A 25,574-nucleotide genomic window follows, 5' to 3' on the forward strand; every position below is an offset into this window, starting at 1 on the left:
ATCCCAACGTACCCCATCCCACCGTATTCCATTTCACCGCACCCCATCCTACCGTACCCCATCCCACCGTATTCCATCCCACCACACCCCATCCCACCACACCCCATCCCACCGTATTCGATCCCACCGTATTCCATCCCACCACACCCCATCCCACCACACCCCATCCCACCGTATTCGATCCCACCGTATTTCATCCCACCGCACCCCATCCCACCGCACCCCATTCCACAGTACCCCATTCCACAGTACCCCATCCCACAGTACCCCATCCCACCGTACCCCATCCCACCGCACCCCATCCTACCGTACTCCATCCCACTGTATGGAGGAACTGTCATTTGAGCGAAGGCTGAGCAGGTTGGGACACTACTCACTGGAGTTTAGAAGAATGAGAGGTAATTTCAGTGAGACACATAGGATTCTTATGGGGTCAATGCCGCGAGCATATTTCCCCTCAATGAAGAGCCTTAGATCAGAGGGCATAGCCTCAGAATAAAGGGCACCAAATTAAGACTGAGAACTTCTTGTCTGAAGGTTGAGAGTTTTTGGAGCTCCGTGCCACAGAGAACTATGCTTTTGCGTATTCAAGGCAGAGAGATGTGGACTCTTGATCAGCTGAGGAATCAAGAGTCAATTATGGAGAGGATGCAGGAATCGCGTGAAATGAGGGAAGGGGCTTGATGGGCCTACCCATGCTCCCATTTCTTATGGCGTCACCTGGTTTGTGGGATTGACTCTCAACCGCCCTCTGAAAAGGACCTACCAACCCATTCATTTCAAGGCCAGCGAGGGAGGGAGAGCAAATGGTTTCCCCTTGTCTGTGATACCCACATCCCACGAGTGAGTAAACCTGACTGGGAAGGACTCAAAGAAAGAGCTTTGGAAATGATGGGCACGACTTTGGCATCAACTCAACGGCACATTCAGGAAACTTGGTGAATAAAGGAAAGGTGGGGGACATGGTGGCAGTCAGTTGCAAGAATGTAGGGGTCAAAGGTGAGTTGTTGTTGAAGGGCGATGGTGAAAGATTTGAAAGAAAGGAGGATAGTGCTGAAAGAGAGGAAGTGATGAACAGCATTAGTGAACATACACATTACATTTAACCCGGGTATCCAGTGTGATAATAAGTTAGCTTTCATAGACATCCAGAATTTAGCAATTGGCTGAGAGACTGCTTTGTGCTCAGGCAGAATGCTGCAGGACAAAGTGAAATTAGATCCAGAGCCTGCATTTGAATGTGATAAATCTAACACACCAAGCTGTGCACCTGTGGCAATTAGCAATGTTCAAAACCAAAACCCCCGACGAGATGATGTGATTGAAATCGGTCTTTGACAGACCAGGTGTCTCCTATTAATAACACACACCCTTTGGTGGGAAAAGTAACTGCAGATGGCACTGCCAATAGGATTCAGCACAAAACTGCTTAACCCTAACCCTAACTGCAAGCTAACGAGAAACTTAACACCAGTAAATGGACATATGAATTCTTTCCAATAAAACTCACTAAATAGGTAACAACATATGTTTGTAAAATACACAGGTCGTCTGTTAATCTTATCCTCTGTCTGAAAGCAGGACCTGTGAGTGAATGCTGAGGGTTCCAACATTTAGTAGTGAGATGGTCCAGACAGGCTTTCACTGCATTTTAAGGACTGGATATGTGGATATGTGTGTGTTTTGTGAAATCACATTTTAACACTCATTTGTTGAAAAAGTCTTCTCCTCTGGGGAGATGGGAATGTGCAGGAGTGCCCAGGATTACGAATGGGTTCCATCCTTGGGTATAGTCATAAATCGATCTGTATGCAAATTGGAACACAATATGGCCGTGTAAAATATGTTTGCGTGTGCAAGCAAATTGTTGTCAGATCTTTAGAATTAACAGTAACTTGGATTCTCGAATAAAAGTGTGAACATTCATAGATTGAGGATTCCTGTAACTTAATGTCACCAGAGGAGTAATCCAGACATCCAGACACACCTCTGGGACATGATTCAAATTTAAATTTAATTAATGAATCAGGAATTGAAAGCCAGTTTGAGTAGCAGTGTCTGGTTATTGTAAAAACATATTGGGTTCACTTATGTCCTATAGGAGACCACGAAAAGAAATCTGCCCTCCTTACCTAGCCTGGCCTACATATGACTCCGGGCCCACTAGACTCTTAATTGCCCTCGGAAATATTCAAGCAGGCCACCCAGTGGGCAATTAGGGATGAGCAACAAATACCAGTGACTTCACTATCCCACGAAATAATCAATTACTCCAATCAAATGCTTCATGTTTCTTGATTGCGGTCGGCCGTGCTGTGATGACGTGATATTGTTCATTGTAAAGCTTTCACCACACAGTTCAGCACTGGGAAATCCCCATTCACCTTATCACGGCTCCCTGGGCTCGTGGCCTGGAAGGCAAGTCCCACTTAGAGATAACGCAAATGTGAACGTTTGATTAAACCAGTGAATTGCTTCAGTTCGGCTGACGGTCGAATGCAGGTTAAAAGGAAATACACAATAGGATTTTACCATTAACAAGAAAATAGCCATCTACTGCACTCAATTAGGGCAGTAAAGACTGCATGTCAGTTACTGTGTCCGATGCTCCCAATTCGGTCTCCTCTACATTGGGGAGACTAGGCGCCTTCTCGCAGAGCGCTTCAGAGAATATCTCTGGGACACCCGCATCAATCAACCCCACTGCCTCGTGGCCCAATATTTCAACTCCCCCCTCCCACTCTGCTGAGGACATGCAGGTCCTGGGCCTCCTCCATCACCTCTCCCTCACCACCCGACACCTGGAGGAAGAAGGCTTCATCTTCCACCTCGGAACACTTCAACCCCAGGGCATCAATGTGGGCTTCACCAGTTTCCACATCTCCCCTTCCCCCACCTCACCCCAGCTCCAACTTGCCAGCTCAGCACTGTCCCCATGACCTGTCCTACCGGCCTATCTTCCTTTCCACCTATCCACTCCACCCTCCTCTCTGACCTATCACCTTCATTCCCATCCCCATTCACCTATTGCACACTCAACTACCTTCTCCCCAGCCTCAACCCCCTCCCATTTCTCTCTCCACCTCCGAGGCACCCAGCCACATTCTGGATGAAAGGCTTTTGCCCGAAACGTCGATTTTCCTGCTCCTCGGATGCTGCCTGACTTGATGTGCTTTTCCAGCACCATTCTAATCTTGACGCATCTGCAGTACCCACTTTGACCTTCACACACATGGAGCCAAGGTGTCTGGCATCCACCCCTGCTGGTTGAAAAAGGCAACTTTGTTAATAAAACGGAACCCTCCAACCACAAGGGATGAACTCAGATTTCTCCAGTTTCCTCATTTCCCCTCCCCCCACCTTGTCTCAGTCGGTTCCCTCAACTCAGCACTGCCCTCCTAACCTGCAATCTTCTTCCTGACCTCTCCGCCCCCACCCCACTCCGGCCTATCACCCTCACCTTGACCACCTTCCACCTATCACATCTCCATCGCCCCTCCCCCAAGTCCCTCCTCCCTACCTTTTATCTTAGCCTGCCTGGCACCCTCTCCTCATTCCTGATGAAGGGCTCTGGCCCGAAACGTCAAATTTCCTGTTCCTTGGATGCTGCCTAACCTGCTGTGCTTTAACCAGCAACACGTTTTCAGCTCTGATCTTCAGCATCTGCAGACCTCACTTTTTACTGATAAAATTGACCATTGGTTTCTGTAACTCATTTTTAAAATTGTATCATCATCATCTTCAGTTCATGTTTCAAAGTAGCATCTTGCCCCATTTTTGTTGTCCATGAGCCAAAACAATGGAAATGGTCCTTACAAACAGTTAATTGCCAAATCATGCTCAGTGTTTATCCACAGTGACATTCCAGTCTTTTTCCTGTCACCTCGTGTTTAAAACCACTGCAGAGACTTGAGGACAAAATTGAGGTACGAGTCTGGTTATAGTACTGGTGCAGACAACTGGACAGTCTAAAGCAACAGTTCTGTTCCTCTGCGATTCTGTATTATTAAAAAAACGCATAATAGCAGCGCCATTTAAAACAATGGCACCAGATTTGTGTTATACCTAATACATATAAGGAAAATTTGCATTCCACAATAAATTGTCTAAATTCTTTAATTGTGTTAGAATCAATTCGCATTGAAGTAACGTACATTATAGCAGAACCGACTGTACTGGACCGAATAATCTACTAGGACACTGCATTCAGTGCATAACCCAGCACCGATCACTGAGACACTGCACTCAGTATAACACCCAGTACCGATCACTGAGACACTGCACTCAGTATAACACCCAGCACCGACCACTGAGACACTGCACTCAGTATAACACCCAGTACCGATCACTGAGACACTGCATTCAGTATAACACCCAGCACCGATCACTGAGACACTGCATTCAGTGCATAACCCAGCACCGATCACTGAGACACTGCACTCAGTATAACACCCAGCACCGATCACTGAGACACTGCACTCAGTATAACACCCAGCACCGATCACTGAGACACTGCATTCAGTGCATAACCCAGCACCAATCACTGAGACACTGCACTCAGTATAACACCCAGCACCGATCACTGAGACACTGCACTCAGTATAACACCCAGCACCGATCACTGAGACACTGCACTCAGTATAACACCCAGCACCGATCGCTGAGACACTGCACTCAGTATAACACCCAGCACCGATCACTGAGACACTGCACTCAGTATAACACCCAGTACCGATCACTGAGACACTGCACTCAGTATAACACCCAGTACCGATCACTGAGACACTGCACTCAGTATAACACCCAGTACCGATCACTGAGACACTGCACTCAGTATAACACCCAGCACCGATCACTGAGACACTGCACTCAGAATAACACCCAGTACCGATCACTGAGACACTGCACTCAGTATAACACCCAGTACCGATCACTGAGACACTGCACTCAGTATAACACCCAGTACCAATCACTGAGACACTGCACTCAGTATAACACCCAGTACCAATCACTGAGACACTGCACTCAGTATAACACCCAGTACCAATCACTGATACACTGCACTCAGTATAACACCCAGCACCGATCACTGGGACGCTGCACTCGGTATAACACCCAGCACCGATCACTGAGACGCTGCACTCGGTATAACACCCAGCACCGATCACTGAGACACTGCACTCGGTATAACACCCAGCACCGATCACTGAGACACTGCACTCAGTATAACACCCAGTACCGATCACTGAGACACTGCACTCAGAATAACACCCAGTACCGATCACTGATACGCTGCACTCAGTATAACACCCAGCACCGATCACTGAGACACTGCACTCGGTATAACACCCAGCACGGATCACTGAGACACTGCACTCGGTATAACACCCAGCACCGATCACTGAGACACTGCGCTCAGTATAACACCCAGCACCGATCACTGAGACACTGCACTCAGTATAACACCCAGCACCGATCACTGAGACGCTGCACTCGGTATAACACCCAGCACCGATCACTGAGACACTGCACTCAGTATAACACCCTGCACCGATCACTGAGACACTGCACTCAGTATAACAGCCAGCACCGATCACTGAGACACTGCACTCAGTATAACACCCAGCACCGATCACTGGGACACTGCACTCAGTATAACACCCAGCACCGATCACTGGGGCATTTAGTTTATAGTTTTACATCTAAACCTTTCTATTATCCTCCTGTATGTCTCCCCAATTCCTGGTTTTCCAGGTTTTCATGTGGAAGCTGTTTTCTGCTTCACTGTTTACACGTGTAGAACTATTTGTACATTAGCCTGGTGTGTGATTGCTTAGCTCTGTAAGTGGTGTGAATCATGTTCTGTGAAACACAAGCTGATTGTGGGCTAAGTGATAAAGAGTAGCAATCTCGGAAATCCTGCATAGTCCTCAGCCTGGCTGGGCTGACCAACAACAACGCTCGCTCACAAATAGATTTGGTTGATAAATGAGTTTATGGTACTCGATGAAGATGTGGTCGACTTTGTAATACAGTTGAAATTAGTGCAAATTTGAACAATATATCTGAGTCTTCAATGTGTAAGTCATAATCGTGTACTTCTGCTCTCTGTGTTTCTGCACAGTGCCAGCACGTTTAACGTTGCCAAGCTTGAGGAGATGGAACGCTTGCTGAAGGAAGCCCAAGCAGAAAAGGCCTGGCTCATTGAAAGCAAAGTGAGTTCTTGCCTACTTCATTGATTTGCTGCAATTAGCCTGACAGACCGAACTCACTTCACCTCATTACCTTCGGTCTTTGAAACCTGTCAAAAGGCTGTGGGTGAGTTTCCCAATCCCAGACTTTACACACACACACACACACACACACACACACACACACACACACACACACACACACACACACACACGTCGTCAAGTTAAACCACGTGCATTATTCCATGACTCATTTGAACCTGGAGTGGTGTTTGTGACTTCAGCCACACACATGAGAAAGATGTCGGAGTGGAGAGTGTTTTATGTCTATGAATATCTTTTTAAAAAATGCAATTCACCTGAATCAGAGCCCAGTTAAGGCTCCCCTGCAATCAGGATTCACAGTTTGGATCAGTCCAGATCACTGAAGACAAAATGGAGATGAGGTAGCAAAGATGATGTTTGTGAGTTGGAACTGGTTTACTTTTTGGGTCGACACTGGAATTGTGTGAGAAACCAGGCCTTGAGGCAGTTTCATCTGTAAGATAGGCCTGACTGTTAGTCTGGAGTCTCTCTATCTTGGCTAGTGAAGTCAGACTGCCTCAGGAGCTCAGAGATGTGTCGGTGTACTTTCCAAAATTCACAGCAGGTTTGTTCATGCGATGTTCATTGCCAACTCTGGGGAGTGAACACTAACTTGTTAGTTTCTATCCCTCCGCTCAAAATCCATTGAACACTTGAAGTAGGTGATAGCATTAACACTTGTGCAGACATAATGAGTTTTAATATATCTCTGTATTTTGTTCAGAATTGGGTCAAACCTCTCATTGTCTCACTTTGTTTTCAATGTGTGTGCAATTAGTAGATGTAATATTCCCTCAGGTCATCACATCAGTTTTATCCTTATAGGTGTCGTGTTGGAAATTTCTAGAACTTTTGCCAACTTGTGGATAATGTGATCTGCTGTAGCAGTTTTAAACATTTCCATAAACATTTTGAAGTCCAGCAAAATTCATTTCTTTTAAAATAAAAAGGGCAAATATGATTTTTAAACAGCTTGCAATATACGTGTTGGTCCATGGATGACAAGTGTATCTGTATCTTTCTGACAATAACTGACAACCTCTTTTCCTGCAAGATATAATATTCTTGATCAAAGTAAGCTCAGGAAAAATGATTTTTAAAACTTGAATTTCATTTTGTTGTAATCTCCTGTGACAAAATGAAGTGTTTTTTGTTTGTGGTAAAGCTGAGCTATCCAATATTCTGGTGCTTATATCTGAAGTCAGACCCAAGCCCAGTTCTCCCCAAAACCTTGGCCAGGCAATGCTGCTGATTTAAAATTCTCATCCTTTCATTTTCAAATGGTCTTGCCCCTCACTTTCTCTGTAGCTTCCTCCAGTTCCAGCAACCCTCTGAGATATCGGAACTTTCCAATTCTGGTCTCTTTACCCATCTCCCTTCTTCCACGAGTTGGCCATTGGCGGCCATGCCCCTCAGTGGCTGCCGCGCTCCTGTACTTGGGAATTTCCTCATCGAGTCTAATGAAGATTATGTCCTACTTTTGGGAATGGCAGGCTATTGTGCCTGAAAGGGTTATTATTTGGCTCATGGTGGGGGCGGGGGGGGGGAGGGGGTTGGTGGGGAGGAATTATTGCTCTTTGGAAGAGGGGCTGTGGGTTTAGACCCATGGAGTAGGTGGGGGATGAATTTTAAAAGATAACAGCAGAATTCCAAGCTGCATAAAGAGGGATTCAGGTGCGTGAGTGACCTAAGGTAATGTATCATTCACGTTTTGTCCCTTGATAAGAGGATTGTTGAATGTAGGTGGCAGAGGAAGATTACTGCCTGGCAATTGAGTTCTAACCCTCTCATGTTGCACTGGAGTCTGTTATAAACTTCACGGGGAAGGGCGAAGCTCTCTTTTGTCCGGTTAAAGTGATGTTTTCTGTTTAAGGAGCGAGAGATGGAAGCCAAGAAACAAGCTCTGCAGGAGGAGAGGAATCGCAGGGAACAGCTGGAGAAAAGGCTGCAGGAGGAGACGGCGCGCAGGCAACAGCTCATCGAGAAGGAAGTTAAAATGCGAGAGAAACAGCGATCGCAGGTATTTAAGAAATTTAAGGGCTATTTAAACTCCATTGCAAGATAGAGGTAGTGCAGAAAAGTGGTCGATGATCAGCCATGATTTTGAAGGGGGATAAGACTTGACAGGTTGAGAGGTCTGTTCCTTCTCAAACGTTCCTGTGTTTGCTGAGTTTGATCTGCATTTTCACAATATGATTATCACTGATCAGCCAACTCAGTACCTTGTTCCTGCTTTCACCCCATACCCTTTGATCTCTTCAGGGTACTAAGAAGGCGGCACGGTGGCTCAGTGGTTAGCACTGCTGTCTCACAGCACCAGGGTCCCAGGTTCAATTCCGGCCTCGGGCGGCTGTCTGTGTGGAGTTTGCACATTCTCCCCGTGTCTGCGTGGATTTCCTCCGGGTGCTCTGGTTTCCTCCCACAGTCCAAAGATGTGCAGGTCAGGTGAATTGGCCATGCTAAATTGCCTGTAGTGTTAGGTGCGTTAGTCAGAGGGAAATGGGTCTGGGTGGGTTACTGTTCGGAGGGTCGGTGTGGACTGGTTGGGCCGAAGGGCCTGTTTCCACACTGTAGGGAGTCTAATCTAAGCTAAACTATACCTCCTTGAAAACATTCAGCTTTCAATGGCAGACAATTCTATGAGCTCAGGAATTGTAGGCCAGACCAGGTAAGGCTGGCAGATTCCCCTCCCTGAAGGATCTTAGTGAACCAGATGGGTTTCTTTTAATGACAGTGAATGGTAGTTTCATGGTCACCATCGCTGAGGTGAACTTTATAACACCAACTTTTGTTAGTTACATTTGAATACCACCAGATGCAGTGGGTGGGATTTGAATCTCCATTTCTCAAGCATTACTCTGGATTAACATTGCCATCTCGTTATATTAGCCCCCATCAACTGTTGGTAACTAAAGGCCATCCTGCCTCAACCCATCCTCTTCCCTGCTCTATTATTTGAGAAGCAGGACTATTAGGAACTCATTCCTGACCATTGTCTGTGATAACGTGACCATGTCATAATCAGAACAGGAGTATTCCATTCAGCTCCTTGAGCTCATTCCACCATTCATCAAACTCCTTTGGCCAATACTCCTTGAAACATTTGCTTAACAAAGTATTATCTATTTAAAATTACCAACTGATCCAGCAACCATTGTCAATTGTGGAAGAGAGTTCCAATCATTTACCACCCTTTGTGTAGAAGTGCTTCATTACCATCTCTCCTAAGTGATCTGGCCCCAACCCTCAGACCGTGCTCCCAGTTCTATAACTTCCTACTAGTCAAAGTACTTTATTTTTATCGACCCTGTCTTTTCCTTGAAGACTGCCACCAGGTCTTGCTTAACCCGAGTGAAAACAGTCCTAATATGTCTAATCTCTTGTCATAACCCCTGAAATCCTGACATCATTCTTATAAACCTACATTGTAGTCCCTGTGATGCTAATTATCCTTCCTAAGGTGTGGTGCCTAGATTGGCTCACAACACTCCAAATGGGTTTTGGATGACTTCTGCAGCCTTCTCCTTCAATCCTCTTTAACTAAAGGCCAGAATTCCATTAACTTGCTTGGTTTTTTGTTAAAAAATCTGTACACCACAAAACCCCCTGTCTCTTTGGACATCTCTGTATTTAATACCATCGAGAAAGTACCTTGATCTATTCTGTTCCAGTCTGAAATGGATAACCTCTCATTTGCTTGCATTGAACTCCATTTTGCCCATTCACCCCAAGCTATCAACATTCCTTTGTAATTTTATACTGTCACATTCACTGTCTACAATGCCACCTAACACCAGTATCATCCAAAAAATTGGACATATCACTTTTTATGCCACTATCCAAGTTGTTAATAAATTATATAAATAATTGAGACTCTCACACAGATCCTTGTGGAACACCACTGGGCATTTCACTGCCAATTTGAGTGCCTACCCATTTTCCTTACTTCCTGTTTCCTATTGCTCAACCAATTGCCTTCAATTCTGTTGCCTATTGCTCAATTTGCCTTCAATTCCATCAATTAGTTCCATCAATTTTCCTCATTATTGACCATCCTACATAGCAATGTCGAACCATTGAATCTATTCAGCCAATCCAAAGAGGAATCCGCCCCCCCCCCCCCCAGGTCTACCCCCATCCCCGCATTTACAATGACTAATCCACCTAACCTGCACGTCTTTGGACTATGGGAGGAAACCCACACAGACACGGGGAGAATGTGCAAACTCCACGCAGACAGTCACCAAGGCTGGAATTGAACCCAGGTCCCCTGGCGCTGGGAGGCAGCAGTGCCAGCCACTGAGCCGTATACCAGCCTTTCTCGGATGAACTTAATTGATAGGTATATATTCATGAGTAAGCCAATGGTATTCCCACATGGGAGATGAATGCTGCCATTGACAATGGCCACTGTGATCCATCTGCACATCATGACCTCACAGCACAGAGGAGAAAGTAATGTTTTATCACCAAGTTTGGAATGGAGCACTGAACTGAAACTCAGGTCAACGCAGAAGGTGCCTGATGAAGGGCTTTTGCTCGAAACATCAATTTCGCTGCCTGAACTGCTGTGCTCTTCCAGCACCACTGATCCAGAATCTGGTTTCCAGCATCTGCAGTCATTGTTTTTACCTCAATGCAGAAGGTACTTAACGCTATCTTCCCAGAGCGTAGTTTCAACTGATCACAGTACTGTGGTGAAGCATTTGATGGAAGGAGATCTTTGGGCACATTCTCAAAATATTTGAATTACTCATAATACATAGTTTTTAACTAACCCCTTTGGCAAGTTTTAACAGCATGTTATGATTGCTAGAAACATGTATTTCCCCAAGGTGTTAAGTTCACGTGGTAAAGCCTGCAGCCCAGGCTGCCCCCATCAGCTGGCCCACTGGATTAGCTGGGCTATCCAAATGTCAAATCTCAGTTAGACACAGTGTGCGGAGACTCATCAGCCCCCAAGTGGGGCATTCTTACACATACAGTACCGTCCTGACCTGATACCAACACAGCTCATTGTTTAAAATCTGTTATCTAAAGTAAAGAGAGGAAAGGAGGTGGTGAGCTGATGTAGCATTAAGTATTTAGAACAAATATTATTCATATTATCAGGTTATCACCAGCTGTTGCTCCAATTTTGCGCATGTGGGTAAAGTGCTCCACCTGCTGCAAATGTGTTGCTGGTCAAAGCACAGCAGGTTAGGCAGCATCTCAGGAATAGAGAATTCGACGTTTCGAGCATAAGCCCTTCATCAGGAATCGGGGCTTATGCTCGAAACGTCGAATTCTCTATTCCTGAGATGCTGCCTAACCTGCTGTGCTTTGACCAGCAACACATTTGCAGCTGTGATCTCCAGCATCTGCAGACCTCATTTTTTACTCAAAGTGCTCCACCTAGTGGCATTGGCTACAAATGCAGCTTTCATTCCTAATTTTTATGATTTATTTACTATTAATAATTATTATCACAAAATGCAATTTAATGCCTCCTTTGTCACTTTTTACCAAGGCACCCAGCAATGTTTGGGATATTTCCAAACTTACTTTTATCTGGTTCCTGCTCCTTTCTGGTTACTATTCATCCCGGCAAATTATCTTCAAGACCTCAAATCTCACCACCCCTGGCCATTCAAATTCCAAGGAATACAAGCCCCTGGGTTTGTATAACTGGCCCTCCCCAGGTATCATTGCTGGTGAATGTACCCCATGCTCCTGCACTCTGGTTCAGTGCTGGTGGGAGGGGGTGATGGAAAAAATTGGGACAAGGTTTTGCAAAGCTGTTGAAATGTTAACAACACAAGTTGAAATGGCACTGTTGCCTCACAGCACCAGGGTCCCAGGTTCGATTCCAGCCTTGAGTGACTGTCTGCATGTAGTTTGCACGTTCTCCCCGTGTCTGCGTGGGTTTCCTCCGGGTGCTCCAGTTTCCTCCCACAGTCCAAAGATGTGCAGATTATGTGGCTTGGCCATGCTAAATTACCCATAGTGTTCAAGGTTGTACAGGCAAGCTAGGTTAAGTGCAGTGAAGATGGCGTTCTGGCAATAGGGTGGGCTGCCCTTTGGAGGGTCAGTGCAGACTTGATAGGCTGAATGGCCTCTGTCTGCACTGTGGGGATTCTGTGGTTCTAAAAATGCTCGATCACAAAGAACAAAGAAAATTTATAGCCCAGGAACAGGCCCTCCAGCCCTCCAAGCCTGAGCTGATCCAAATCCACTGCCTAAACCTATCACCCAATTCCTGAGGATCTGTATCCCTCTGCTCTCATCTACTCATGTATCTGTCCAGATGCACCTTAAATGAATCCACTGTGCCTGCCTCTTCTACCTCTGCTGGCAACGCATTCCAGGCACCCACCACCCTCTGTGTGAAGTGCTTTCCACGTGTATCCCCTTAAACTTTTCTCCTCTCACTTTGTACATGTGACCTCTCATTATTGGATCCCTGGGAATAAGCTTATCTCTATCCACCCTGTCCATACCCTTCATGGTTTTGTAGACTTCAAATAGGTCACCCCCGCTTAATCTCCTTTTTTCTCATGAAAACAATCCTATTCAACCTCTCTTCATAGCTAGTACCTTCCAGAACAGGCAACATCCTCGTAAACCTTCTCTGCACTCTCTCCAAAGCGTCCACATCCTTTTGGTAATGTGGTGACCAGAACTGTACACAGTATTCTAAATGCGGCTGAACCAATGTCTTGTACAATTTTAACATGACTTGCCAGCTCTTATACTCAATACCCCGTCCAATGAAGGCAAGCATACTATATGCCTCCGTGACCACTCTATCCACCTGTGCAGCAACCTTCAGGGTACAATGGACCTGCACTCCCAGTTTTCTCGGCTCATCAACTTTTCCCAAGGCTCTTCCATTTACTGTATAATTCGCTCTAGAATTAGACCTCTCAAAATGCATCACCTCACATTTACCCGGATTGAACCCCATCTGCCACTTTTCCGCCCAACTCTATCTATATCTTCCTGTATTCTTTGACAGTCCCTTATGCTTTCTGCTACTCCATCAATTTTCGTGTCATCTGCAAACTTGCTGATCATGCCAACAGTGCCCTCTTCCAGATCATTTATGTATAAAACAAACAACAGTGGCCCCAGCACTGACCCCTGTGGAACACCACTGGTCACCTTTCTCCATTTCGAGAAATTCCCTTCAACTACTACACTCTGTCTCTTGTTGCTCAACCAGTTCTTTATCCAACTATCTAGAACACCCTGCACATCATGTGACTTCATTTTCTCCATTAGTCTACCATGGGGAACCTTATTAAATGCCTTACTAAAGTCCATGTATATGACATCAACAGCCCTTCCTTCATCTATCAGTTTGGTCACTTCCTCGAAGAACTCTATTAAGTTGGTAAGGCACGATCTCTCCTGCAAAAAACCATGTTGCCTATCACTGATAAGCCCAATCGTTTACAAATATAAATAGATCTTATACCTCAGTACCTTCTCCAGCAATTTTCCCACCATTGACGTCAGGCTCACTGGTCTGTAGTTAACTGGAATATCCCTACTACCCTTCTTTTACAGGGGGACAACATGAGCAACCCTCCAGTCCTCTGGCACCTCACCTGTGTTTAAGGATGCTACAAAGATATCTGTCAGGGCCCCATCTATCTCCTCTCATGCCTCCCTCAGCAACCTGGGATAGATTCCAGCCGGTCCTGGGGATTTGAATAACCACCCTGACCTCAAATTTACCTGGACCATCTCTGACACCTCCCTCCCCTTCCTGGACCTCTCCATCTCCATCAATGACGACCGACTTGACACTGACATTTTTTACAAACCCACTGACTCCCACAGCTACCTGGATTACACCTCTTCCCACCCGACCTCTTGCAAAAATGCCATCCCATATTCCCAATTCCTCCGCCGTATCTGCTCCCAGGAGGACCAGTTCCACCACAGAACACACCAGATGGCCTCCTTCTTTAGAGACCGCAATTTTCCCTCCCACATGGTTAAAGATGCCCTCCAATGCATCTCGTCCACATCCCGCACCTCCGCCCTCAGACCCCACCCCTCCAACCGTAACAAGGACAGAATGCCCCTGGTGCTCACCTTCCACCCTACAAACCTTTGCATAAACCAAATCATCCTCTGACATTTCCGCCACCTCCAAAAAGACTCCACCACCAGGGATATATTTCCCTCCCCACCCCTTTCCGCCTTCTGCAAAGACCGTTCCCTCCGTGACTACCCTCCACGCCCCCCTTCGACCCAACCTCCCATCCTGGCACCTTCCCCTGCCACTGCAGGAATTGTAAAACCTGTGCCCACACCTCCTCCCTCACCTCTATCCAAGGCCCTAAAGGAGCCTTCCACATCCATCAAAGTTTTACCTGCACATCCACCAATATCATTTATTGTATCCGCTGCTCCCGATGCGGTCTCCTCTACATTGGGGAGACTGGACACCTCCTAGCAGAGCGCTTTAGGGAACATCTCCGGGACACCTGCACCAATCAAACACACCGCCCCGTGGCCCAACATTTCAACTCCCCCTCCCACTCTGCCGAGGACATGGAGGTCCTGGGCCTCCTTCACCGCTGCTCCCTCACCACCAGACGCCTGGAGGAAGGACGTCTCATCTTCCGCCTCTGGAACACTTCAACCCCAGGGCATCAACGTGGACTTCAACAGTTTCCTCATTTCCCTTTCCCCCACCTCACCTTAGTTCCAAACTTCCAGCTCAGCACTGTCCCCATGACTTGTCCGGACTTGTCCTACCTGCCTAGCTCCTTTTCCACCTATCCACTCCACCCTCTCCTCCCTGACCTATCACCTTCATCCTCTCCCCCACTCACCTACTGTACTCTATGCTACTTTCTCCCCACCCCCACCCTCCTCTAGCTTATCTCTCCACGCTTCAGGTTCTCTGCCTTTATTCCTGATGAAGGGCTTTTGCCCGAAACGTCGATTTTGCTGCTCCTTGGATGCTGCCTGAACTGCTGTGCTCTTCCAGCACCACTGATCCAGAATCTAGTTTCCAGCATCTGCAGTCATTGTTTTTACCTTTAGCCTACCCAACACATCTTCCCTACTTATGTCAATGTGACCCAGAGTAAACAAACTCCTATCTCTAATCTCAAGATTCATCATGTTCCTCTCCTCAGTGAACACTAAATGCAAAGTAATCATTGAGAATCTCACCCATTCTCTCAGGTTCGACACACAGCCTTCCTTCATTATCCTATAGTGGACCAATCCTTTCTCTAGTTACCCGCTTGCTTCTTATATAAGAATAAAATGCTTTGGGATTCTCCTTAATTCTGCTCACTAAAGCTATTTCATGACCCCATTTAGCCCGCTTGATTCCTCGTTTAAGACTTGTCCTGCTCTCTCAATATTCCTCCTGGGCCCATTCTGTTCTTAACAGCCTGTACCTTATGTACTCTTCCCTTTTCCTCTTGGCTAGTCGTACGATTTCTCCTGTCACCCACGGTTCATGAATCTTGCCCTTCCTAGTTGACACAGTGTTGGGAAAATTAAAATCTCCCATCACCACCACTCTGTTGCCTCTATATCTTTCCATGATCTGTTTACCTATTTGTTCTCCTACCTCACGCTCACTGCTGGGAGGTCTGTAATACAGCCCCAACAACGTAATTACACCCTTCTTATTTCTCAGCTCCACCCATAATGCCTCACTACCCATGAGCTCCATAGTGTCCTCCTTTAGCACAGCCGTGATAGCGTTCCTGACCAGCAATGCAATCACCCCCCCCACCTTTAATTCCCTCCCTGTCCTGTTTGAAGCATCTATGTCCTGGAACACCTTCAACATATTGTCTAGCTATCACCATTGTTAACAGCTAACCCGAGAATGCAACTTTAAAAAGAAGGGTTTTGTGATTTACACATGAAAGAAGTGAAACTATCACTGTATTGTAACAGATGAAAGGCTTAACAGACAATCAGTTTTTGAATGTATAATTTCAGTTACATCACCCTGCAAATTTTTGCTATAAATTCTGTGTTACGATCGAGCCCTCCACTATCACCTGATGAAGGAGCGTTACTCCGAAAGCTAGTGTGCTTCCAATTAAACCTGGTGTTGTGTGATTTTTAACTTTGTATATCCTGGAACATTTTAATTGCCAATCATCATGCCTTTCTTTCACCCAAGTCTCTGTGAGTGCAATAACATCATACTCCCAGGCACCAATCCAAGCCCTAAGTTTGTTTGCCTTACCCACTATACTCCTTGCATTAAACTTCAGACGACCAGTTCCTTTGAGTCCATCTGCTGTCTGCCTACTCTTCCCCTTGGTAATGCTAACTTCCTGATCCTTACAGTCTCCACCTCGCTGCCTACTAGTCTTGTCTTCTGCTTCCCAGCCCCCTGCCACATTAGTTTAAACCCTCCACAGCAGCAGTCGCAAAAACTCCCCCAAGGACATCGGTTCCAGGCCTGGTTCAGGCGTAGTCCATTCAATTTGTAATAGTCCCACCCTCCCCAGAATTGGTCCCAATGTTCCACAAACCTGAAGCCCTCCCTCCTACACCATCCCTCCAGCCACGTGTTCGCCCTGCCTATTCTTTCATTTCTACCCTGGCTAGCACGTGATGAGCTTTCAGTTGATGCAAGCGACAGAATGTGATCCATCCAGAAACCACGCTAGCATCCAGCACCAAACATAGGTGGGGCAGCAACATCAGTATTAACTCTCTGAGGTATCTGATGTTCTGTAACTCTGGCCTCTTGTGCTTCCCTGATTTTAATTCCTCCACCTTTAGTGACTGCATCTTCAGTTGTCCTGGCCCTAAGGGATGGAGTTACGTCCTCTTTTATCCCTCCTTTAAGACAATTCTGCCTCTTTGCTTTAAGTTACCTGACCTATTATCTTCCTATTTGCTATGATCATCGCTCCTGCAGTAAGCCTCGGGAATATTCTCCTCCAGCAAAGATACAAAACAAAAGCCACAGCGGAAGGGTGTAGATGTAATGAGGGTTGACGTTTTGGATGCTCTCCTTGCAGGCCCGACCTCTGACCCGCTACCTCCCGGTTAGAAAGGGAGACTTTGACCTGCGAACCCACATCGAAACAGCCGGGCACAACGTGGAGACCTGCTACCACGTGTCCCTGACGGAGAAGACGTGTCGAGGCTTCTTGATCAAAATGGGCGGCAAAATTAAAACCTGGAAGAAGCGTTGGTTCGTCTTTGACCGTAACAAACGGACTCTGTCCTATTATGCAGGTAGGGGGGCTCCCAGCAACATTGTATGGACTCCTCTTTAGAAACTGAGGCCATTCGTCCCCTCACTATGAGGCTTAGAGGAAATATTCCCACATGTCTTCTTCTGGAATTTTGCAGGTCCCTGGGCCTTCTGCTCATCCATCCTACCCGCCACTGGAAGTGGTCTCACCTCTGTCCTTGATCCGAATGAAGCAAGACTTTGGGCACATACTGTGTTCTCCCAAGGTCGTAGTCAGATATACAGCCCGGTTTCTCATTCTCATCGCTCCACGTCACTGGTACCATTCTGCTGAAAGTCTTCACCTCGATTGCTCCTGGTTCTTGGTTCTGGGTGGGATCCCCAGAGCAGGGCTCAACCACATCGTGTGGGATGAGCCCACATCCCTGTGGGGCTTGTACGGCAAGCCAGCAGTTCCCAAGATCACATCACTAGCCCCGGCATGGGAGTGACCTGGAATACCAGCGGAAAGAGCAAGAGAAATTCAGTAGGTCGGCAGCATCCTGAGGAGGGAGAAACAGAGTCGGAAATGTCAATTTTTCAGAACTGCGTTCTGAAGATGAAGCATTTCAGGCTTGAAATGTTAATTTTGCTTCTTTGTTCACAGACGCTGTCAGACCTGCTGAGTTTCTCCAGCCCTTTGTTGTCACTTTCGATCTGCAGCACCCACAGTATTTTGCTTTCATTCGAATCATTTCACCGAGTCTGCAAGGAACATGCCACTGTTGTCCTGCTCACTCACCGTGTTCTTCCAGGAGCTCCGTTCTGCCGCACTGTCCTGGTCCTGCCCACTTATCAGGAGCTGGAAGAGAGTGGAGATACCCAAACGCAGCCGGAAAAGCCAGTGTTTCCCAACCCAGGCCCACTGCCAGCCCTCGATGTGGAGCCGCTCCCTTTTTTGCTGGTGTTTTTGTTTGTAATGGCACCACTCCCTTTATTCATCACCAACAGCAACCCCCCCCCCCCCCCCAGTGCCAAAAAGGACCCTTCCCCTGGGTCTGAGTGATGTTGTCAGGGGTTGGAGGGTTCTGAGTGAGGTTTCTGGGGAGAATTCGGGTGAGTGATGTTTATGGGATCGGGGGGGGGGGGGGTTGCTGGTGACTGACTTTTCTATGGGGGGGTGAGGGGGAGATGTGAGTGACATGTTGAGGGGAGTGGTAGTGGTGGTGAGTGATGTTTCTGGGGGAGGTTGGGGGTGTGAGTGACTTCAGGCAGGATGTGTGAGTGATGGTTCAGGGTCGGAGGGGAGGAGGTGTGAGTGGTGTTTCTAGAGGATGGACAGTGTTAACACTAGGTTCAGGTGGAGATTGGGAACGCTGTGGTGCAGAGTGTAATGAGTTGGACTATTGGAGAGTGTCAGTATTTAAGAATGAGTGGGGGCATGTGAAGGGGAAGGTTGGGGTGGGGGGGTTAGTGAGTGAGGGAGAAGTGTCAGGGATCGCTGCTGTCAATGAGAGATGGTTGACCTCCTTGAGCCCTCTGTGAAGGTAACTCCTAATGTGTTAATGTCTCAGGATTACCAACATTGATAAGCCCATCTCTCTCTTTCTCTGCAGATAAACATGAAACCAAATTGAAAGGAGTGATATACTTTCAGGCAATCGAGGAGGTCTATTATGACCATTTGAAGAATGCGCACAAGGTAATTAATCTCCAGGGTTTTAATACAGTGTCAGGTTTGAACCTGTGGTCATGTACAAATCCAAATGTGACAAACTGAAGCAAACAGTGCTACCACTCCCACTATCACCATTTCAATGGCCTCTCCCATGGGGAATTCACTGACCTTGATTCAATGTTATACGTTAACGTGCCGAACCTCTCTTTATTCCAGGCTTCATAACTCTGCTCACTCAGCAACTCACATCCTGATATATAGATAAAGATAATTCATGTACTGAAGGTCCTTTTAATGCCCTGTAATGGAAGGGAGGGACACAGTGTACTGAGTACCGACTGAGGGCTGCTGTAAGTAGTAAGTCAGGGTGCAGCTGCTTTGACTGTGACGTGGTAGAGGAGCAGTGTGAGTCAACCTGTGTAAGATGGAGGGACAGAAGTAGGCCACTCAGCCCGTCAAGTCTGCTTAATGAGATCATGAATGATCTAATAGTCCTCAACTCCACTTTCTTGCCTTACCCTGTAACTTTTGATTCTCTTTCTGAGTAAAACTCTGTCTGTCTCAGCCATGATTATACTTACTGGTCCAGCCTCTACGGCCCTTTGTGGTAAAGATTTCCACAGATTCACTACCCTCTGAAAGAAGGAATCCCTTTTCATCTCTGTCTTAAATGTATGACTCCCCATGGTGAGATTATGTCCTCTGGTCTGAGACAGTCCTATCTACATCTACCTTGACAAGTTGCCTAAGAATCTTTTAGGTTTAATAAGGTTGCCTCTCATTCTTTTAAACGCCAATGAGTACAGGCCAAACACATTCAACCTCTCCTTGTAACATAATCCTTCCATACCTATATCAGCCCAATGAACCCTCACAGGACTGCCTCCAGTATCTTCCTCAGATCCGCAACACCAAATTGTTGACAGTTTTCCAGCTGTGGTTTGACTAGGGTCTGGTTTAGTTGTAGCGAAACCTTCCTCCCTTTATACTCAGTTCCCTATGAAGTATGGGCCAGCATCCAGTTTGCATTCATTATTACTGCAGATGTTTCTCCAGTAGCCATATTGGTGAAGTCCATGTACTCTGGGTAACTGGAGTGTCACTGGAGTCAACAACACTGTCACAGTAACCTCGTCCAGGGCCAGTCTGTTGTTACTATTGAAGGAGGAAGCTTATGAGACACACATTCTGGAAGTAAAACGGTTGGCTTTCTTCTTCAGTCGCTCCCAGTGTATTCGGTGAGCTTGAGGCCTGCGGGTGGGTGATGAGAGTGCAGAACGGGCACTGTTGATTCCCTTCATACTAAGTTCCTGTCCAGGTGAAAGTACGGATCATGACCCTGCCCTCACCTCCTGTCTCGGTGGGAGTGTGGGTCATGACCTGCCCTGACCTCTGTCTAGGTGGGAGTGTGGGTCATGACCCTTGCCCTGACCTCCTGTCTCGGTGGGAGTGTGGGTCATGACCTTGCCCTGACCTCCTCTCTAGGTGGGAGTGTGGGTCATGACCTTGCACTGACCTCCTGTCTCTGTGGAGGTGTGGGTCATGACCCTGCCCTGACCTCCTGTCTAGGTGGGAGTGTGGGTCATGACCCTGCCCTGACCTCCTGTCTCGGTAGGGGTAGGGGTGTGGGTCATGACCCTGCCCTGACCTCCTGTCTAGGTGGGAGTGTGGGTCATGACCTTGCCCTGACCTCTGCCTCGGTGGGAGTGTGGGTCATGACCCTGCCCTGTCCTCTGCCTCGGTGGGAGTGTGGGTCATGACCCTGCACTGACCACCTGTCTCTATGGGGGTGTGGGTCATGACCCTGCCCTAACCTCCTGTCTAGGTGGGAGTGTGGGTCATGACCCTGCCCTGACCTCCTGTCTCGGTAGGGGTGTGGGTCATGACCCTGCCCTGACCTCCTGTCTCGGTAGGGGTAGGGGTGTGGGTCATGACCCTGCCCTGTCCTCCACCTCGGTGGGAGTGTGGGTCATGACCCTGCCCTGACCTCCTGTCTCTGTGGGGGTGTGGGTCATGACCCTGCCCTGACCTCCTGTCTAGGTGGGAGTGTGGGTCATGACCCTGCCCTGACCTCCTATCTAGGTGGGAGTGTGGGTCATGACCCTGCCCTGACCTCCTGTCTCGGTGGGAGTGTGGATCTTTACCTTACTCGGCCCTAAGCTCGTGTCTGGAAAGTTGATACCTATCTTCAAAAACTATTATTTAAAGCTCTCCCTGTGAAGCACTGCCAGGCAACCAAGCAACAGGATAATAACAAGGGCAGGGCCGGTTAATTGCTTGGTTCCTGGAATGTGCTGACAGGACAATGAATGTCAGAGGGACAGGCTGTCCTTTTGAGGAAGGGAATAGAGAGATTCCGTTGGAATATCACCTCAGTATAGATTCTGTGTAATGTGGAAACATTGCAGGCTGATAAGCCCTCTTAGTCACCGTGCTTTAAACCTTGTACATTGTTTCAGAGTCCCAACCCCCTGCTCACCTTCAGTGTGAAGACAAGAGACCGAATCTTCTATATGACTGCACCGTCACCCGAGACCATGAGAATTTGGATGGATGTCATTGTGACGGGAGCTGAAGGTTATACACAGTTTATGGTTTAGGGAGAACTTCATATCACTGTAACCTCATTTTGCATGCAAAGTTTATATATATTTATATATATGTATATGAAATGAGACTCGCCCTCCAAACCACTGCCATGGCTTTATGTTATCTTGAAGGTTTTGACAATTATACAGTTTTAATCATTAAACTAACAAATTATTTTACTGACATTGCTGAGAGTTTCTGCCGATCCAGTGCAGCTGTTGGCAAGTGTATGTATGTATGTGCCCAGGTATCTGTCTCAGTGCCAAGTATTTGTGCCTCAGGTGTGTGTTTTGGTGCCAGGTATACATGCCCAGGTGTGTGAGCATGCCTTCTGTATAATCTCTGAGTGCCCTTCGCAGGACCCAAACAAAGATGATCAAACTTTAAAGTGGTTCAACAGTATTCAAAGGACATTCATGTATTTTTGATACAGTATTAAAATGGTTAGCTGGTCTACGTTATACAGAATAAGATCGTGTTTATATATTTCGATTTATAATCTCCGCTTGCAAGGTCAGCCTTTCCTCTTGTCATCTCCAATCAGACTCCAGGCCCCTGAGTAAAGTGGGTTCCTGTCAGAGATACATAGGCCCTTGAAGTGAAGTTGCCAAGATCTAACATGAACAAGATCAATGCGGTTAGAACTGCATTGTGGGATGGGGTGTGCATTATGGTGTTTCCCCAGTAATGATTTCTTTAAAAGTAACAAATGGCTCATGGTGCTCATTAGAGTCAGATGCTGAAAGTCACCCTTTGGATTGCCCACCAGCAGTGACACTGTGACCTCTGGCCAGCGCTGATCTTTCTCTTGGCCTGACAATACTGGTGCAAGTACATTGAGATGGATTCCTCTCAAAAAAGCAAGTGTGTCAGGGGAAGGAGCTGTTACAAGCACCAAAGTCAGTTACACAGTAGAGAGCTCAGACGTTCGGTAAATTCAGGAGATTTAAACACACCGCAATCAAAGTCTGATGGTGGAAAGCCCACTTTTCAGACAAAACATCTAAAATTGCCAAAGCTTTGTGACATATATCACAACCACCTATATCACAACCAGCTTAGTGTGGCTGCAGTTAATGGATCAGTCAGTTTATCAGCTATCTCTCTACATGCGTATATGTTCAATATTTATTCAGTATTATTTTAACAGTATATGTAAGGATTACAAATATGTACGGAATTTTATATGCTACACAGTTTGGATTATTTCCTATTTAAAATGTATGATATAAAATGACATCTTGCCAGGAATCTATAAGTTTGAATAAAAAATGAATACTTCCTTCTGAGTCATGTTTCCTGCTGTTTAGTTAAGGAACAGAGAGGTGCTGTGAAGCCTGCTGTTTGAAATGCTAATACTGTGCTTCTAATATGCATTCTCAAGATATGAGCGTCACTGGCAAAGCCCCATCATAACATTCCCATTCGAATGGTGTGGTGCCTTCTCTTTAAGTTTGCTGCAGTTCATTCGGTGTAGGTACAGCCACAGTACCTGCACAGGGGCGGGAGCTGGAAGACATTGAAGAAATGGCGGACACACATCCGTTTCGGCATAGGATGCCACCTGGGAGGACAACTGGAGGGTAATAGTGTGCCCACACGCCTGCTGCCTTTAACTCTCAGCTGATGGAGGTTAGAGGGAGACAGCATACTGCAACCATGGTCGTGGCGGATGGAGTGGAGATTGAACTGCGTTGCTAAACCTAAATACCTACATAGGGTGAAGTTCTTCCCACAACCAGTACATTACCACACCAGAGGAAACCAGTGTCAGTCACTGTTAGCAATGTGCATTCTTGGGCCTGTAACACCTTTTTTAAAATTCATTCAAAATAGGTCAGAATTTATTGCCTATCCCTAATTGCCCGCAGGGTATTTGAGAATCATCCACATGGCTGTGGGTCTGGAGTCACACACGGGCCAGACAACACTTTCCTTCTCTAAAGGATATTGGTGAACAAGATGGGCTTTTCTGACAATTGGCAAAGGGCTGATGGTCAATGTTTGACTCTTCATTTCAGATTTTTATTGAATTCACATTCCACCATCTGCCATAGCAAAGTTTGAACCCAGTTTCACAGAACAATGCCTGGGTATCTCGATTAGTAGCCTAGCAATAATACCACAAAGCCATTGCCTCCCCTTAAATAATGCTTAGTCAGTATCTTGCCTATCTGGTGGGGGGAGGGGTTGCTGCTGCTGTAGGGTGATGGAGAAAGTTCCAGATTTCCATTGCCCTTTGACAAAGTGCCTCTCACCATCATCCCTGAACCACCGAACCCTTGTTTTGTTGCTGGCTCCTTCTGGACTTCCCTGTCCCCTCCCTCATCGTTCTCTGGTGTTCTAAACCCATCCAATTACACTAACTTGCAGTTTTCCAAACTAAAGGTAATGCAAAGCCAAGTTTATGGAAACTGTCCTCGCCGTTTAACCCACTAAAGCAGAGTTTTCCAAACCTTGTCCCCACTGTGACCCTATGTTGGTGTTTGACAGTAGCCATGACTCTGGTGAGGGGTGGGGGGGTGGGGTGGTGATAGCAGGGGTCAGCAGAAAGAATGATCTGTTCCATTGGCAGATTTTTTTTTAACATTAAAGAGCACCTACTCATTCACACGGGATCTTTCATCACAGAACCCAGGCTTCAAGGCTAGGCCCAGTTTACAGAACAAATTCAGATTTGAAGGGGCTCACTCAGCTTTTGCCGCCATGAATATTTGCCCCCAAAAGTTTGCAACCCACAGTTCAGGAGGCCTGCGGTTAAAACCCTTTCTTTTGCTTTAACCATGGATATTACATGTCGCCATTCAGTAGGTATACGCAGTATGGTGGAGGTATGATAGGGAACAACCGAGGAGCTGGGATTATAACTCACCATCCTACAACGTACTTCGATGCTTAATAGAGGAAATTACACATGACACGTACACTGTCAAAATCCACCTACATTTATTTTAAAGTATACACTTTCATAGTTTTAGAAGGTGGACATGACAGAAGGATACATTAATATATATTAGATAATACACCATACGTACTAAGGCATTTTGGAAATATTGTAGGGTGAAATTTGCTTGGTGTTTCCCTCAAATCTTAGTGTGATATCAATTGAGGTTCATCTGAAATTCCAATTAGAAACAAAACCGAAAACGCTGAACATCTGGGTCCAAGTGAGGGAGACATTGAGGAGATTTGTGTTCAAAATATATGATGAAGTATGTAATTTTATTGGAGTGGTGCTGGAAAAGCACAGCAGGTCAGGCAGCATCCAAGCAGCAGGAGAATCGACGTTTCGGGCCAAAGCCCTTCATCAGGAATAGAGACAGGGAGCCTGCAGGGTGGAGAGATAAATGAGAGAGGGGTGGGGCTGGGGACAAGGCAGCATAGAGTACAATAGGTGAGTGGGGGTGAGGATGGAGGTGTTAGGTCAGGGAGGAGGGTGGGGGAAGGTAGCAAAGCGTACAATGGGTGAATGGGGGTGGGGATGAAGGTGAGAGGTCAGGGAGGAGGGTGGGGGGAGGTAGCAAAGTGTACAATAGGTGAATGGGGGTATGGAGGTGATAGCTCAGAGGGGAGGGTGGAGCGAATAGGTGGGAAGGGTGATTGGCAGGTAGGACAGGTCATAGGGACGGTGCTGAGCTGGCAAGTTGGAACTGACCATCTCTGACACCTCCCTCCCCTTCTACCTCTTTGCTACCTTCCCCCACCCTCCCCTCTGACATATTACCTCCATCCCCACCCCCATTCACCTATTGTACTCTATGCCACTTTCTCCCCACCCCCGCCCTCCTCTCATTTATCCCTCCACCCTTCAGGTACCCTGCCTGTATTCCTGTTGAAGGGCGTTTGCCCGAAACATCGATTTTCCTGC

At 46.8% G+C, this 25,574-nt stretch overlaps 1 protein-coding gene across 11 annotated transcripts in view; it reads left to right on the top strand.

The window, feature by feature from the left end:
• The window catches only part of phldb2b (pleckstrin homology-like domain, family B, member 2b), a 261,470-nt gene extending 238,523 nt beyond the window's left edge, over positions 1–22,947 (top strand). For all 11 annotated transcript variants that reach the window (XM_060833320.1, XM_060833318.1, XM_060833319.1 and 8 more), the window contains 5 exons: positions 6,125–6,215; positions 8,149–8,295; positions 17,282–17,501; positions 19,056–19,141; positions 21,577–22,947. In XM_060833320.1, the coding sequence (XP_060689303.1) occupies positions 6,125–6,215; positions 8,149–8,295; positions 17,282–17,501; positions 19,056–19,141; positions 21,577–21,717 (685 nt within the window). In that variant the 3' untranslated portion in view covers positions 21,718–22,947. The remainder of the gene's footprint in view (positions 1–6,124; positions 6,216–8,148; positions 8,296–17,281; positions 17,502–19,055; positions 19,142–21,576) is intronic.
• Positions 22,948–25,574: the final 2,627 nt, after the last annotated feature.

This window comes from Hemiscyllium ocellatum, chromosome 12 (assembly GCF_020745735.1).
Source record: "Hemiscyllium ocellatum isolate sHemOce1 chromosome 12, sHemOce1.pat.X.cur, whole genome shotgun sequence".
NCBI classification, from domain to species: domain Eukaryota; kingdom Metazoa; phylum Chordata; class Chondrichthyes; order Orectolobiformes; family Hemiscylliidae; genus Hemiscyllium; species Hemiscyllium ocellatum.